Source organism: Leptinotarsa decemlineata, unplaced genomic scaffold (genome assembly GCF_025532065.1).
Source record: "Leptinotarsa decemlineata unplaced genomic scaffold, Ldec_3_MD MMD2_tig00000035_RagTag_RagTag, whole genome shotgun sequence".
NCBI classification, from domain to species: Eukaryota; Metazoa; Arthropoda; class Insecta; order Coleoptera; family Chrysomelidae; genus Leptinotarsa; species Leptinotarsa decemlineata.
Window position 1 is genome coordinate 1,417,229 of NW_027412540.1, and position 16,244 is coordinate 1,433,472.

The 16,244-nt window shown below is 32.6% G+C and overlaps 1 protein-coding gene across 1 annotated transcript in view; it reads right to left on the minus strand.

Annotated features, from left to right (window-relative positions):
- Positions 1-615: 615 nt before the first annotated feature.
- Positions 616-16,244, minus strand: part of Dis3 (exosome complex exonuclease RRP44-like protein Dis3) — a 42,137-nt gene continuing 26,508 nt past the window's right edge. Inside the window, exons 4-15 of the mRNA XM_023168064.2 lie at positions 15,650-15,825; positions 15,368-15,594; positions 10,293-10,541; positions 10,069-10,236; positions 9,874-10,020; positions 5,781-6,011; positions 5,466-5,731; positions 5,084-5,327; positions 2,035-2,279; positions 1,160-1,304; positions 954-1,109; positions 616-901 (exon numbers count right to left, since the gene is read on the minus strand). Coding sequence (XP_023023832.2) covers positions 659-901; positions 954-1,109; positions 1,160-1,304; positions 2,035-2,279; positions 5,084-5,327; positions 5,466-5,731; positions 5,781-6,011; positions 9,874-10,020; positions 10,069-10,236; positions 10,293-10,541; positions 15,368-15,594; positions 15,650-15,825 — 2,497 coding nt within the window. The 3' untranslated portion in view covers positions 616-658. The remainder of the gene's footprint in view (positions 902-953; positions 1,110-1,159; positions 1,305-2,034; positions 2,280-5,083; positions 5,328-5,465; positions 5,732-5,780; positions 6,012-9,873; positions 10,021-10,068; positions 10,237-10,292; positions 10,542-15,367; positions 15,595-15,649; positions 15,826-16,244) is intronic.

Consider the following 16,244-nt stretch of genomic DNA (forward strand, 5'->3'; position numbering starts at 1 on the left):
CAACCCTATGAAAGACAAATCTCAGAAATAGGAACTTGTGCGGGCTAAAGATTAACGGGGTCTTACCTTTTAACGTGTGATTTCTAGCACGGGTTGGACGATAGCAAGTAAAAATCGATCGTTCAGACTAGGGCTTAAACCACCGACCAACACGGCAGTCAATTCGAGTGACTGAACAAAGCACCCACGTTGAACCGCCTGGCTACCGACTGTATTGTAGCTTAATTACCACAAATGATGAATAGGCAAGAAAGTTAACGAAATTGGAATCATTAGGATATTTGTTTTTTGGGGAAATGGGATTTATAACCCACTGACAAACGTTACCCACATCAATACTTTACTTGAATATATTTTAAAAAACCTTATATTTCTATTCTGGAAGCATCCTATTAAGCCAAACAGATACATAAAAGACATAAAACCAGGTGCAAGAGCAGCCAGTGGTCGAATGGAGTACTACTGGGAATTGAATAGAACTCTGAGACAATTTGTATTGTTTTTTCAAGAATTGGGTAATCAAGTGCCTGATGTTTTAGTATTGTGAGTTCATATTTTGCACTGACAGACAGGTATTGTTTTGTGTTTGTCTAAACTGACATTTGAATCACAACATTTTGGTCATCAATTTATTCAAAAAAGTCACAAATTTAAAATATCACACCTTTCTCTTACTCTTCTTTTTATTGCCTTCTGTGCGTGATTTTCTTTTCTTCTCATTGTCTTCTGTTTGCATATTCTCCAATTCATCAAGTGGTGGAACACTGAATCCTTCGATAAATGGAAAAACAAGCATCAAAACAAACTTTTCATGTTGGACGTTGTCACAATTTAGACTCAACCTCACTTTCACTGGGTCAAATGTGTGAAGAATTATGTTGCCAGCTTTTTGAGTTTGATCCTAAAAGAAAAAAAAAATGTAGTGCATGATGATTTGAATGAAAATTATGAACCTCTTCATTGTATTCAAAGATATTAGATGTTTCTCCTTTTTGTGACAAAAACAATGTACATTCCAAGCCATATTTTGGTATTAAAATCTGAAGAGCATTTTTTCTTACATACAAGATATAACCTTCTTCGTCTTGCAATTTTCCTTTGAAGAAAAGCTAAAAAAAAGACAACTAGTTTTTGAAATTTTGACGATAAAGATTCTTACATGAGTATTGAAGGCAACAGAAGCTCTTCCTGCATACTGGGCCATTCGATTTCGATAATTCAAATTCTGGCACAAATTACTAGTTTTTTGTTTGTCAAGCAAATCAGGATAAGTAGAATCTGATCCGCAAGTCACTGCCAATAACCTGAAAGGTTACAAAAATTATTTTCATCAGATTTGAACAGGATATTTCATTGTTGCCTCATACAATGGTGCTTACATAGGTCAAAAACAGTTTGAATTTGTTCAAATAAACAAGCCATTTTTTCAAGCTGATCCCACTATTGCTATCTTGGAAATGGTAAGATCCACACGGTCGGGTTAATTGGATGAAAGTTTTCTATTTTGGGGAGCTATAATAATGTCTTTTCAGATCGAGAATATCAATGGTCGTTTTTAAAATATTCGTCAAAAACTAGAATTTGCAAATTTCTTTTTTTGGTTCTGCCGCATCCGTTTTGAGTGGTATAAAAAAAGCAGAGGAACTTTCCATACTGTTTCATATTTGCCATAATCTGATATTTATATTGGTTTACCAATTTGCGATGCGAAACAGTATTGAAAGTTCCTCTGCTTTTTTTATATCACTCGAAATGGAGGCGGCAGAGCCAAAAAAACGAATTTCGCAAATTCTAGTTTTTGGCGAATATTTTAAAAACAAGCACTGGTATTCTCAATCTGAAATGAGATTATTCTAGTTCCCCAAATTAGGAAAGTTTTGTCCAATTTAACCGACTTTGTAGGTCTTATCGTTTCCAAGATATCAATAGCGTCATAAAAAACGGCCTGTTTATTTTGTGTGCCATACCAAGAGTATTGAAATGAATCGAGTTTTATTAATTTTTTCGAATAAAGATACATTTTAAAATGATTACCTATGTACAATAATGTCTGCATATCTCCTGATGGGTGAAGTGAAGTGAGTATAAAGAGGCACAGCCAGGCCGTAATGGAAGTATTCCTCTTTCTGCAAGGTGCCACTGGCAAAATAGACAGCTTGGAGCATGCATCGTGTTGCAAGAATTCGCAGCATCGTATTGAAATACGGATTATCAATCCTAACAGCTTCATCTAAGGACTTAGCAAGATTTTTGCCAGAGTTGGTATGTATGTCGAAGCCCTACAAACATGCGAATTGAGTTTGTGCCTTTATCAATGTGCCATTGGAAAGTGGAAAGGGCGAAAGGTACTAGCAAACTAAATGTCCATGCTTACTTATAGTTATATTAGGTTACAAAAAATTACAAATATGTTCAAAGGAAATATGAATTGCCAATTTCACTTGCATACTCTCAACTTAGGTTTATCACATATTAAGCATGGAGATCACGGCACTTCAACAATCATTATCGGTGGTGTATATATTCCTACTTCTTCTGTATTGAATACTCAAATGGAAAATGCCGCTACCGTTGATTATATTTTAGAAAAATACTGTACTGGCAAGATTATCCTTTGTGGTGACTATAATATACCTGACGCATTTTGGTTTAATGGAGAGCTTGGTCTGAATGTTGATTGTCCAGAAAACTCACCTGCACTAGCTTTATTACATTCATTTAGTTTCTATAATTTATATCAAATAAATGATATTCCAAATTCAAGAAATGTTTACTTAGATTTAATTTTTTCATCATTCATAAATATGTCTGTTCAAAATCCATCGGACCCAATTTTTCAAAACACATTACATCATTCTTCGGTATGTTTTCATTTAAAAAATGATACAAAGAAATATCTAAAATATGATGAATACTTTTATGGAATATGGGATCCCGAAATACTGAAGAATGAAGATTTAAATACAAATTTTTACAATATTCTCTATACAGCGCTGGAGTACTATGTTCCACTAAAAAAATATAAAGCTTCTACTTTCCCAATATGGTTCAATTCTGAGCTGAAAAAATTAGTTTTCAAGAAGAAATAGGTTCAAAGAGAATACAAAAATGGAAATTTTTATAAATATGAAGAATTTTGTTATTTGAGAGATAAGTGCAAAGCTTTGAGAAACACTTGCCATCAAGTATACATAAATAAAATAGAGAATAACATCAACAATAATCCTAGAAGCTTCTGGAATTATATTAATAATAAAAAAATCACACTCCTTACCATCTAAAATGTATTATGATGACTCTGTCAGTGAAAATAGTAATGATATTGTAAATCTTTTTGCAGAATATTTCTCATCAGTCTACAGTGATGAAACAGTTAACCAAATTTCAGAATATTAATTTAGTAAGACGGTTGATATATGTAGTTATAGCGTTATAGTTATATAAAGAAATAATCGATCTAGTCATGTCATTACCTGGGAAATTGTCTACAGGTCCTGATGGAATCCAGCTATTCCTAATCAAAAAATGTATTTTCACCCTTGTAAAACCGATTCACATGATATTCAATATTTCCTTGAAATCGTCGATCTTTCCAGATTATTGGAAAAACAGTTTTTTAAAACCTATCTATAAAAGTGGATCACATAATGATATAAAAAATTATCGAGCAGTCTGTAATCAATCAGTATTACCCAAATTGTTAGACTGCCTAATTACAGAAAAGCTAACATGGGATTGTAGACATATACCCATTAATCAACAACATGAATTCAGTAGTGGTAGATCTACCAGCACAAATCTGCTCATTTATCAACACTGTATAATAAATGCCTTCGAAAATAGACACCAGGTGGATTCTATTTACACAGATTTTTCAAAGGCATTTGACCGAGTACACCACAATTTGTTGTTGCATAAACTAAACGCTTTGGGTATTCAAGAAAACATTCTGAAATGGATTGAAAATTATATAGCCTGCAAAGTACAAATTGTAAAATATGGTAACTCAGTATCTTCCTCAATCACAATTTCATTTGTGAATGACTTGAAGGATGTTATTCTTTATAGTGAATTTCTTTCGTTTGCTGATGACCTGAAGATGTTTAAAGTTACTCATGACTGATACAAAATTATTACAGTACAATTTATCTAACTTTGTTCGCTGGTGTGATATAAATTTACTGCAATTAAATATAGACAAATGTCAAAAATTTACTTCTTTTTGAAACAAAAATCCCATTAACTGGCCATATAAAATCAATCAATCAGAACTGAAAACAACAAACACAATCAGAGATTTAGGAATCACTCTCGACCCAAAAAGTCATTTAAACCCCATATTGCAAATATTACTTCTAAAGCGTTAAAAATGTTAGGTTTCATTCTTAGATCTGCAAATTAATTATCTCTCGCTTCAATAAAAATCATATATTGTTCAATTGTCAGATCACTAATCGAATACAATTCCACAATTTGGTGCCCTTCATATCATGTGGACATTGATATGTTTGAAAGTGTTCAAAATAAGTTTTTAAGGTACTCTGCATATAAACTATACAATTATATTGGACATTCTTAATTCGAATAATCTGGCTCATAGAAGATTAGAAGCAGATCTTACACTAATTCATAAAATAATCAATGGTAGCATCAATTCCCCAGAACTTGTCGAACTTATAACTTTAAATGTGAATCCAAGGAGAACAAGAAATTGGGAAATCTTCAAAGTACCCTTTTGTCACACCAACTATGGCCAGAATGAATCTGTAGGTAAAATTTTGAGACTTGCAAATACATACAATGTAGATTTAGAATTGTTTAATTCTTCTTTGGAAACATTTAAAAAGACTGAAAAGATTGTAATTCATTATTTTTACGATTTTTTTTAATTTTATTTTATATATTTTTTCCTTAAACCTAGCTTAGATTACTGTTAAATACATATATGTGAACTTGTTAATTATCTTGTTAAAAATAGGCATTGTCGTAAATAAATAAAATAAATAAATAAATAAATAAGTGAAAAGAGAACATATGCACAAATCAAGATAAATTTAAATTTTCCTAATATTCTGATACTCACAAGATGTTTTCCAGCTTTCACTAATGGATCAAAATTAGAGTTAGGTGGAGTAGGGTGTCTCCTGAGCATCGAACATTCGGGAAAATCTTCTAGTATCTTCTCGGCAACACTAATATTTGCCAACAACATGAATTCTTCAACCATTGAATTGGTTTCAAACAATTTTTTTACTTCCACATCAAGTGGTTCCATGGTTTCAGAGTCCATTTGGATTTTCACTTCTGGAGATGCCAAAACCAATGCCCTAAAATTAAAAAGCAAATGTTATTTTTTCAATATTTCACAAATTTATTTTGAAACATTTGTTTTTTCTGAGAAAACGTATATTGTCAGATCCAGAATTTCATCAAAAATATTCGTTGATATGAATTAAAGAGCATACCCTTTTTCTAACCGCCTTTTTTTTAGTATTTTGGCCAGCATATTTAGATATCTTAAAGATTCTGCTATACTATCTGTCTTGCTTTTGTCGTCAATAATGATTTGAGCCTCTTCGTATGTCATGGCCGCCTTAGATCTAATTATACTTTTGTGAAACCTGGTATTCAAAATATTGGCCTTCATGTCCATCTCCCAAATACAAGAAAATGCGAAACGCTCCTCTCCACCCCTGAGAGAACACAAATTGGAACTCAAAAGTTCTGGCACCTAGAAATATATATGTTTACAAGCTATAAGCAAGCTTTGAAAATCTCACCATATCGATTCTTTTATTCACTAAATATACAGTTGTGGCTCGAGAAGCAGCTTCAATATCGAGAGCAGTGCCAGGCCGAATGAAATGTGATACGTCAGCAATATGGACCCCAACTTCCAATTTATTGTCTGTTATAGGACGACAATGCAATGCATCATCAATATCTGTACATCCTGGAGGATCAACTGAACAAATGTCAATATGTCTGAGGTCCACACGTCGTTTCTCATCCTAAAATAAATAAGATGGTAAGTAAAATAGTTTGAAACAAGAAGGGTTATCGCTAGGTGGTTCAACTTTATGTTGTCTGCATTTGCCTGTGTTCCTGATCTTGTCTTCAATTGAGGATTGTAAAACGCTTGCCAGACACAAATAAATTCCAGCAGGTTGAAAATTGAAAAAGTTGTAAGTGTTGGTTGCTTCACACTCTCTAGCAAGCAAGCACCCTGACATGATCCAAAATATTGATTTCAGAAAAACTTTTGACTGGATGAATACACCACATAATTAATATATTCAGCATGATCAATTGTGATCGATTTAGATGTGATATAATTGATCCATCATGGTCAAAAGTTATTGTTATAAAAAAAAACAAATATTGTGTTGAAATTGTAGAGTAGTTTTAGGTCGAAATATAAGAATAGAATAGAATAGAATAGAAATTTATTCATCATTAAAAGATTTTATACATGTGGTACATACAGTATAAAACTTTATCAGACTAGTCAGAACAGAACATAAAGCAACTGTGCTTATCTATAGTTAGTGTATATATACATGTTATTAGAAGTTAAGTAGACATAATAAAAAGATGCAAGAACAGTGACAGATAATATATGCAAGTAGCTTAAATTAGTTAAAATTGTGAAATCTAATTTTTTTTTATTATTATTATTTGTACAAGTAAAATAAAGTGACTACACAATAATAGCTAGTGTTGAAGAAATTATTCAGTACTATAAAACACCATTATTTTGATAATATTATCTGTTCTTGTGGATTATGGAAAAAGTTCCTCATTTAAAAATTGGAAAAAGTTTGAGTGTCTGAAGTTGTAGTTAACTGTCACATACCCTCCAGAAAAACGCTATATGAAACTATAATGGCACGGTAAACAGATTTGATAATGGTGAATCCCTGTTAATTTGAATTTGTTTTCAGTTCATTATCGAAATTGCTTTTATATTTGAAACTTATTTTAATTATTGATATATTTAAAAATTTCTTCTTATTATTTTCTATTATTATATCCATTACACTTAGATATACATTTAGAATCTCAAATGTGGCGCGTGCATAGTAAAAAAAGAGTAATTAATGAAAATATTTATAATGGATTTGAAAAAAATAAACTTTTATAGGAAAAAATTTAATTTAGCCTTCTCTCCTCAATCAACATCAAAAGGCATCTAGATGCCTATGAGAGTTTAGAAATAAGTCAACATAATAATATTATGAATAACGATGGTGGATCAATACCTAATAGTTTACTGTGTAGCTTGTTAAAATAATATTTTTAATTATCAGATTTAATTAAATTAACTAACAAAACAATTTGTTCAGATTTATCTGACTAGTAGATAAGGCAACATTGTGAAATTAATTTAAAGACAATTAAGACGCAGGTACCTAGTAGAGGTATCTGGTATGAATAAGAACATTGTATTTAGATTTAGTTTAATCTCCCTCTTGAAGATGATCACTTGGTGATTGAAACGAGTGTCGAGGTGTTAAAAATAACGGTTTGGTGTTGGGATAGAGCTCCAGTAATATGAAATTAGAGTAAATTGAAAAAGAAAGGCCCAAATTAAAGATAGATCTGCATATATTTTCCAGTTACCCCGAAGTACATAAGTAAGTTGAGAACTGAAATGTCTGAATTGAATGATATAATAATGTTAAATATGTAAGATGTAAGTAAATATGTAAGAATGTATAATAATGTTAAAGATGAGGAGTTATGAAGTAAATGTAAGTAATATTACTAATAGTCAAGTAAACGAAAGCTTAAAATATTATTCATTTTCCAAAACTGGAAAATCAATATTTTTGATTTTCCAAAACTGGAAAATCAATATTAAACATAATCAAATGTTTCGGAGTATCAAAATGATTGGAATAAAAACCATAGATCACGTTTGTACTATTCCACACCTGTTTTTAAAAAAATCAAATGGTGTCCGTAACATACCTCGTAATAATTGTGATGTAAATTATATTGAAACAACTCCCTCAAAATTAAATTTGATTAAACGAAAGTATAATCAGAAAGTAACATATTGAAAAAGACCTTTTTTGACATTTTTGGAATTAACAAGAATCCAAATAGTTTAAACACAAAATAGATAGTGAAAATTCATGAAATATTTATATAGTTACCTACAGAAGATGAACCAGTTTCGCTGATATGTGGTGAAACTTATACACTGTATATTTATATATAAAGTGTGTAATCAAGCCATTAGATTCATTGAAATAAAAAAGTATCTACTTCGAATGTCACTCTTATCATTACCTTCAGCTTTGGACATGACATTACAGAATATGAAATTAGAGTAAATTGAAAAAAAAGGCACAAATTAAAGATATGCATATATTTTCCAGTTACCCCGAAGTACTTAAGTAACTTGAGAACTGAAATGTCTGAATTGAATTATATAACAATGTTAAATATGTAAGATGTAAGAATGTATAATAATGTTAAAGATGTGAAGTTATGAAGTAAATGAAAGTAATACTATTAATAAGTCAGATGAACGAAAGCTTAAAATATTATTCATTTCCCAAAACTGGAAAAGCAATATTAAACATAATCAAATGTTTCGGAGTATCAAAATGATTGGAATAAAAACCATAGATCACGTTTGTAATATTTCACACCTGTTTTTAAAAAATCAAATGTTGTCCGTAACATAGGTACCTGGTAATAATTGTGATGTAAATTATATTGAAACAACTCCCTCAAAATTAAATTTGATTAAACGAAAGTATAATCAGAAAGCCACAAATTGAAAAGGCCCTTTTTCGAAATTTTTGGAATCAACAAGAATCCAAATAGTTTAAACACAAAATAGATAGTGAAAATTCATGAAATATTTATATAGTTACCTACAGAAGATGAACCAGTTTTGCTGATATGTGGTGAAACTTATACACTGTATATTTTTATATAAAGTCTGTATTCGAGCCATTAGATTAATTGAAATAAAGAAGTATCTACTTCGAATGTCACTCTTATCATTACCTTCAGCTTTGGACATGACATTACAGATATGTTGAAAGTTTGGCATCATCAACATCTATTTTGAAATGAATCGAGCACAAAGACAGATATATCAATGAGTGATAGATCGACAGATATTCATCTTCTCTCAAGTAACTTCATAAGATCTGTTATTAAAAAATAAATAAATTCGTCCACAGGTTGAGGTGAATACCAGCTCATTTTTCTTAAAACAACAATTCATATTTTTTATCGCTCTTGGAGTGGGATAAGAAATTTTCAAGTTTTTCTTGAACGACATGGAAAACTCCATTAGGAATACCTATTAGAGAGTTGTGATATATATTTATCTAAGGTTCATGAATTATTATATTTTGAAATTTCGAGTAATAGTTGTGGTAAAGGGTGAGAATTGCTTTGCACTATCATCAGGGCCAAAATAAAAAAATTATAATTTACTTAGTGGTCATCGAATTGCCAAAACTCTTAGTACTATCAGTAGCATTGTGATTGTTAGCCATAGCCAAAGAAAAAATTTGAAATTGAGAACTAAAGAGGATAAAACAAAAAAATAAATTTGAAATTTTCAGTTTCTTAGCCAACTTGTGATGCACTGTTTGGAACCTCTGGTGTAGTAATGAATATTACTGGAGTTTTCTCCCAACACCAAATCGTTATTTTTAACATCTCAACACGTGTTTCGATCACCAAGTGATTATCTTCAAGAGAAAGACTAAACTCCTCTTGAAGATGCTCACTTGGTGATCGAAACACGTGTCAAGGTGTTAAAAATAACGATTTGGTGTTGGGAAAAAACTCCAGTAATATTCTTAGACAAGGAAAGTCAAAACATGTCCTATTCATTACCTCTTCTGTAATAATCCAAGGTAATTTTGGAAGACAGCTGAGGACCTCTTCTGAAAACTGGCTATGAGGTACATCATGCTCCAACAGCACAACTTCATTCTCAGTATTTTGGTCACCAATTTTACCCAGAGCTCTTACAAAGTGCCCCTAAAAATATTCTCATATTATCTTGTAAAAAAGAGATTTCATACATACATGGGGATACCTAGAATGTCTTGGCCACGAATCGATAGCTACTATAAGTTTTTGTGTCCTTAGAAATTCGGCCTGCCTTGTTTCTATTCTTATTTTTGGAATACTTTTATCAGCAGGTATAAATAATTGGAAAACACCATCCATACCACCTTGTAGTATACCACAGTACTAAAAATACATTTAAAATTCATAACTAATATCAGGCTTGTTGTTATTTAACATACTTGTCTCCATTTCCTCCTGATTATACCAACAACTCTACCAGTGGGTTTTATCTCCCCCTTCTTTTTGTGGGTGGATTTTTTCAATTCTTGTTCTTTTATTTCCACCTCATCGATATTTTCTTCTGCCACTCCCTCATCTTCAAGAACTATTTCACTGGGTGATATCCAATCTTGCTCTGCAAACAGTTCTACAACCACTATATCACCATCAACGGCGCGATTCAAACCCGACCGTCCTTGAACAAGAACCTGCAATCAAATATGTTATGGCGACTCATTTCTTGATATCAGGATTAGAGAAAAAACTGCTGCAAGTGCAGATAGATGCAAACTAGCCAACATTTGAAACAAATATGAACTTTTATAAGACATACAAATAAAAGAAACATTTTAACATTCAATCCCTTTTTGATGTTCCAATGTTTTTGAATATATCTAGCATTAGCAAACAAAGAATGGTTTAATGTAACTTTATTTTTTTCTGTGTATACAATTTGTCTTTACCTGCATCTTTCTTTTCTTTGATGATATTATTTGTGATGCACTGTCTGGAACCTTTGGTGTAGTTATGAATATTACTGGAGTTTTTTCCCAACAACAAACCGTTACTCTTCCTCTTGAAGATGATCACTTGGAAGAACAAACTCTTCCTCTTGACGATGATCACTTGGTGATCAAAAAACGTGTTGAGGTGTTAAAATAACTATTTGGTGTTAGAAAAAAACTCCAGTAATATTGATGATATTATTATTAGTCGATTTTACAATTCTGGTCATACAACAAAGTTGCAAAAAAGCATTAAAGTTATTTTCAGTTAATTAAAACCGAATCAACTGTGTAGAATATGAATACCTCGTTCTTGTGGCCCTATTTCATTTATCCATCTAGTTGACTTTTAGTTACTAGTACGTAAAACTCCATCTTTCGCTTTTTACAAACTATGAACCCAAATAAACCAGTGGCGTAGTTTTTCAAGGGCAATATGGCCGCTACTGTGGCAAATGTGATGGGAATATAATGTCTAGCAACAAAAATCGTAAACTAACATGTGGATTATGCAATAATCATTTGCATACATTTTTTCAAGTATATCTCTTACTGATTCACACTGCATGGTGTTGAACATTAAAACACATATTTTTTGTGGCACCATTGGTTCGTGTACATTTACCTTAATTTAGATGCCTTAAAATTATATGAAATTATTTGACAAGGAATCGATATATTTGTTCCTACAAACCTTCCAATTCTCCTAGATGGTTCTCACCCGAATTGAAACAATAGATAATAATGAAAAAACAATATCATAATGAATTCAAGAAATTTCACAATAATAATGACTAAATTTTTACTCAACTAAGATCTCACTGGAAGGGCTCTTACAAAAGCTTGCTATGAATGTTACCTTAACAATATTGAATTAAGCCTGTATTTCAACACTAAATATTCTTCATTCAATTTTCCATAATAACGATTTATCCACTGATGTAAAACTGTTTGCTGACTATTTCTCAATGGTGTATGTTGAACAAAACGTAGTCCCCAATAACAGTTTTCATTATGACATGACTACAAATTTTTCCACATGCGATTTTGAACTGTCAAGTACTTTCAAAGCTATTTGTGAAATGAAAACGAATTTTTCTTTGGAAGTCATGGAGGCATTTCCTTTTTCTTTCATTCAACAAGTCATTAACCTGTGGAAAATTCCCTGATTTATGTAAATATAGCTTTATATTTCCACTTTATAAAAGCGGTCCCAAAGAAAGAGTTGATAACTATAGAGATGTACCAACATCCTTGTTGATGCCCTAACCACTGAAAAATTCATAAATATTTGTAAACCACTGATTATTCCAGAACACAGACTTCTCGAATGCCTCTGAATTATGTGCATATCACTGGTAACATGCTCAAATGGTTTACTAGTTACTCATTTTGTCGTTTTCCATAGAGAACATAGTTTCTGAACCTATACATGTGAAATCAGGAGTGCCACGAGGATTCCATTGTGGACCACTGCTGTTCATTGACCACTGCACATTATGTTCATAATTCAAAATGTATGAAAGATGCATATCTTCTCCCAAAAGACCTGAATGGCATTGCTGATTGGTATTGTTGTGAATCATCCCATAAAAAAAGATAACGCGGCCGCCGCTGGCCGTCGTAAAACAACTGTGATGTGGCCAAGGCAGCCCAGCCGGCGTTTCGCGGTTGTTTAATGTTTGCGCCGTTTCGATGGAAATCCTGAGGAATCCTACGCTACCTACGAGCATATCGATATAGTCAAGTTGAAGTAAAATTGCGGTATGCGGAGTTGAAGTTTTACTTAAAGTATTTGTATTAAAAGTGAAATAAAGTTAAGTTTGATTATTGATCAGTGCAGTCATTTATTGGGAAAATCGCGGGGAAATACGTAACAGTATGAAGATAATTGTCTGTACCTTCAAAAAAGCAAATGTTACGCAATGAATTTCAGTAGATCAGCCTCCAATTCATAAACATAATGGGTTGAAATAACATGGCACTTGTAAAAAAAGTTGAATGAAAGGAACTGGGCAGAGTACTAGAAAAAAAGCGTTTAGATTCGTTAGACCAACGAGGTATAAAAACCTATTTTATGTACCATACCATTCAAAAAACTATGGCTCTTATTCGCCAGACTCATGTATGTTAAGATTAGGCAATGTGAATTCTTTCAAAAGTCAACCGAGTCATTAAACTCTTGTGTGAATTACACTTTGTGGAATTAGTTTGAATGCTTCGTAAATTGTATTCGAGTTTTCCCAGTTGTGAATAAATAAATTATTCCAATGAAAGTAGCAATAGGAGTCTGATATGCCTAATCTACTATATATATCTCAATAGTTTCAAGCCATACCTTTACCATTAGGGGGTTAATAAAAGTCAAAAGTTTGTTGACTGATACTTTTATTCTGAAATGTTGTTGATCTGTTATATATTCATCATATTTTTTGATAACGGAATAAGTCGATCAAAAATATTCAGTTAGTTTGAAAACATAAAGAGTCTTGACACTGGTTATAATTCTCAATATATCTTGTCTGTGACAATTTCTACATCTATGGAATAAATAAATGAACTGATTTGTTTTTAAACAAAGTCCTAACAGGGAACAAGCATCCCATGTATAGCTTTTTGGATAGAAGAGAATCTCTAAAACAATCCAAACGACCGAGTTAAGAAGACATAAACATATTATTAAAACTAATACTTCAAAATGAAACAAGAAGCAACAACACTACTTCATGATTAACACTTCAAGATATTGAATTACATTAGATGTATATCGATATCCATCAGGAAATTGGTAAAGTAACTGGTAGATTCTCAGTGTTAGTATCTTCATTCAGGTTTGAAGGTTTTAGTAATTTGGAACTGCATCCTAACGTTTCACCAGCACAAGTGGCTGGCTTCTTCAGAGGTTTATTCATCTTGATGATTCACCGATGACTGGTGATTTCTAATTCGTATTTAAGTTGACTCAGGTAGTACGCCTCTCTTGTAGATGTGTGGCTATTGGCCGAAGTGTTATTACCTGTTAATGATGTATCTATTCCCGCTGTACCTGTTAGCGGGTTGTTATTGGTTACGGTATCAATACTTTACTTATTAATGAGTGAACTGTCGTCTCTAAGAGCCGTAACATTGCATTGCGCTGTTGTCACTTTAGCATCTTTGAGTATGGGATTCCAAATCCGGTTAAGCGTTACCACCTCCTCTTTTCTGTTGTAGTTCTCCGTATGTTTATGGATTTCTATGGCAAGTAGTTTCACATTTTCAAACAGTATCATGTGATCTCCTCCACTAAGCGCGTGTTCCCTACTGTGCCGATTTGTCTATTTGACCTAATCTACAGTTTCATGTTCATTCTGCCTTGTACCCACGGATGTTTTGGTGATACCGATATAAACTTTTCCGCAGGTGCATGGTACATGATATACTCCCACAGCTGATAGTGGATCTCTTTTCGCAGATCTAAAGCTTTGTTGTATTTTCCTGGTGGGCTTGAACACTGTTTTTATTTTATGCTTCCCTAAGATTTTTCCGATTCTGTCTGTAACCCTAGGGATGTACGGTAGAAATGCACGTGCAACCGTTTGAGTTTCCTCCCTATTTTGACTTCCACAAGTCAAAATCGGAAAAATCTTAGGGAAGCATAACATAAAAACAGTGTTCAAGCCTACCAGGAAAATATAAGAAAGCCTTAGATCTGCGAAAGACAAAAGAGCACCACTATCAGCCACAGGGGTATACCGTATACCATGCACCTGCGGAAAAGCTTATATCGGTACCACCAAAAGATCCGTGAGTACTAGGCTGAATGAACATAGGAGAAACTGTAGATCAGGTCGAATAAACGAATCGGCAGTAGCGGAACACGCGCTTAGTGAAGGAGATCATACAATACTGTTTGGATATGTGAAACTACTTGCCCCCGATCATGGATACCACAGTTGGCTTGTACGGGAGGGAGGAGAGAAATCCATAAACATACAGAGAACTACAACAGAAAAGAGGAGGCGGTAACGCTTAACCGGATTTGGAATCTCATACTCAAAGATGCTAAAGTGACTTCAGCGCAATGCAATGTTACGGCTCTTAAAGACGACAGTTCACTCATTAATAAGTCAAGTATTGGTACCGTAACCAATAACAAGCCGCTAACAGGTACAGCGGGAATAGATACACCATTAACAGGTAATAACACTTCGGCTAATAGTAACACATCAACAAGAGAGGCGGACTACCTGGAGTCAACATAAATACAACCTACGAACTAGAAATCACCATTCATCGGTGAATCATCAAGATGAATAAACCTCTGAAGAAGCCAGCCACTCGTGCTGGCGAAATTTTAGGATGCAGTTCCAAACTATGACGGCCTTCAAACCCAAATGAAGATAGTAACACTGAAAACCTCGGCCGTGAAAGCCTTAATCAATTCAACTGGTAGATTGATATTTTCAGTTTTATTCGAAGTATTTCTTTGGTTAAAATATTTTCAATATTTTTTAAAACAAGATCAGTTTCATTTGAAAAATACCTACTGCATCATCCAGTGCTTCAACATTCACAAAGCCTTCTAAAAAATTATCTCTGGATGCACGAAATGTGCCTTGATACAGCTTTCCTTCTTTTACTCCATTCAAAAGTTCAGTATTGGTTAAATGAGGAGGAAAAACATCTTTGGTGTTGCTATCTATGTGAAAATATTTTCTTGATAGTTTATCTTCAAGCAATGTTCCATTTTCTAAATGCTTCACATAGTCGTTTACTTGGAAAAATACAATAATCAATATTTATGAATATGTAAAGGTAATTATACATACTTGAGTATGAGGATATTCCTTCTTCTATAGCTATAGTTCTATTATTCACATCATCACTCAAAAATATGAATTTATCTTCGGGAACATGTGACGAATACCATGCACATGCTTTTCTAATACTCCGGTCATTATAATCATTAATCAGTTCTCCATCATTTTGTTTGATGTACGTATCTCTGAAACACAGTTTGATGGTTGATTTGCTTTTTATTTTATTTTCACTCTAAGAAAGTTGTCACAATGATAATCAATGATTGCGTTCATACGATAGGTAGATAGATAGGTCTTCGTTCAAATGGGAAAAAATTAAAAGACTTCAGGCTTTTCATTCCCTACTCGATACATAGCCGTCTTCCTTGTTACTGTAAGTAAATGTTTATTGCAATGCTTTCATACTGTTCAACAAGTGAAATAAATATTATTATTATATACTTGCTATGAGAGCATGCTAATATTACACATATTATTTATATATACGTATCAATTGCTCAAGGCAATATCGACTGGAGTATGAATGTAATAAACAAAACAGATATTCTAAATAAAAATTATTATGTACCAAATACCTCATTTCTAACACTTGAAATAACTTTGA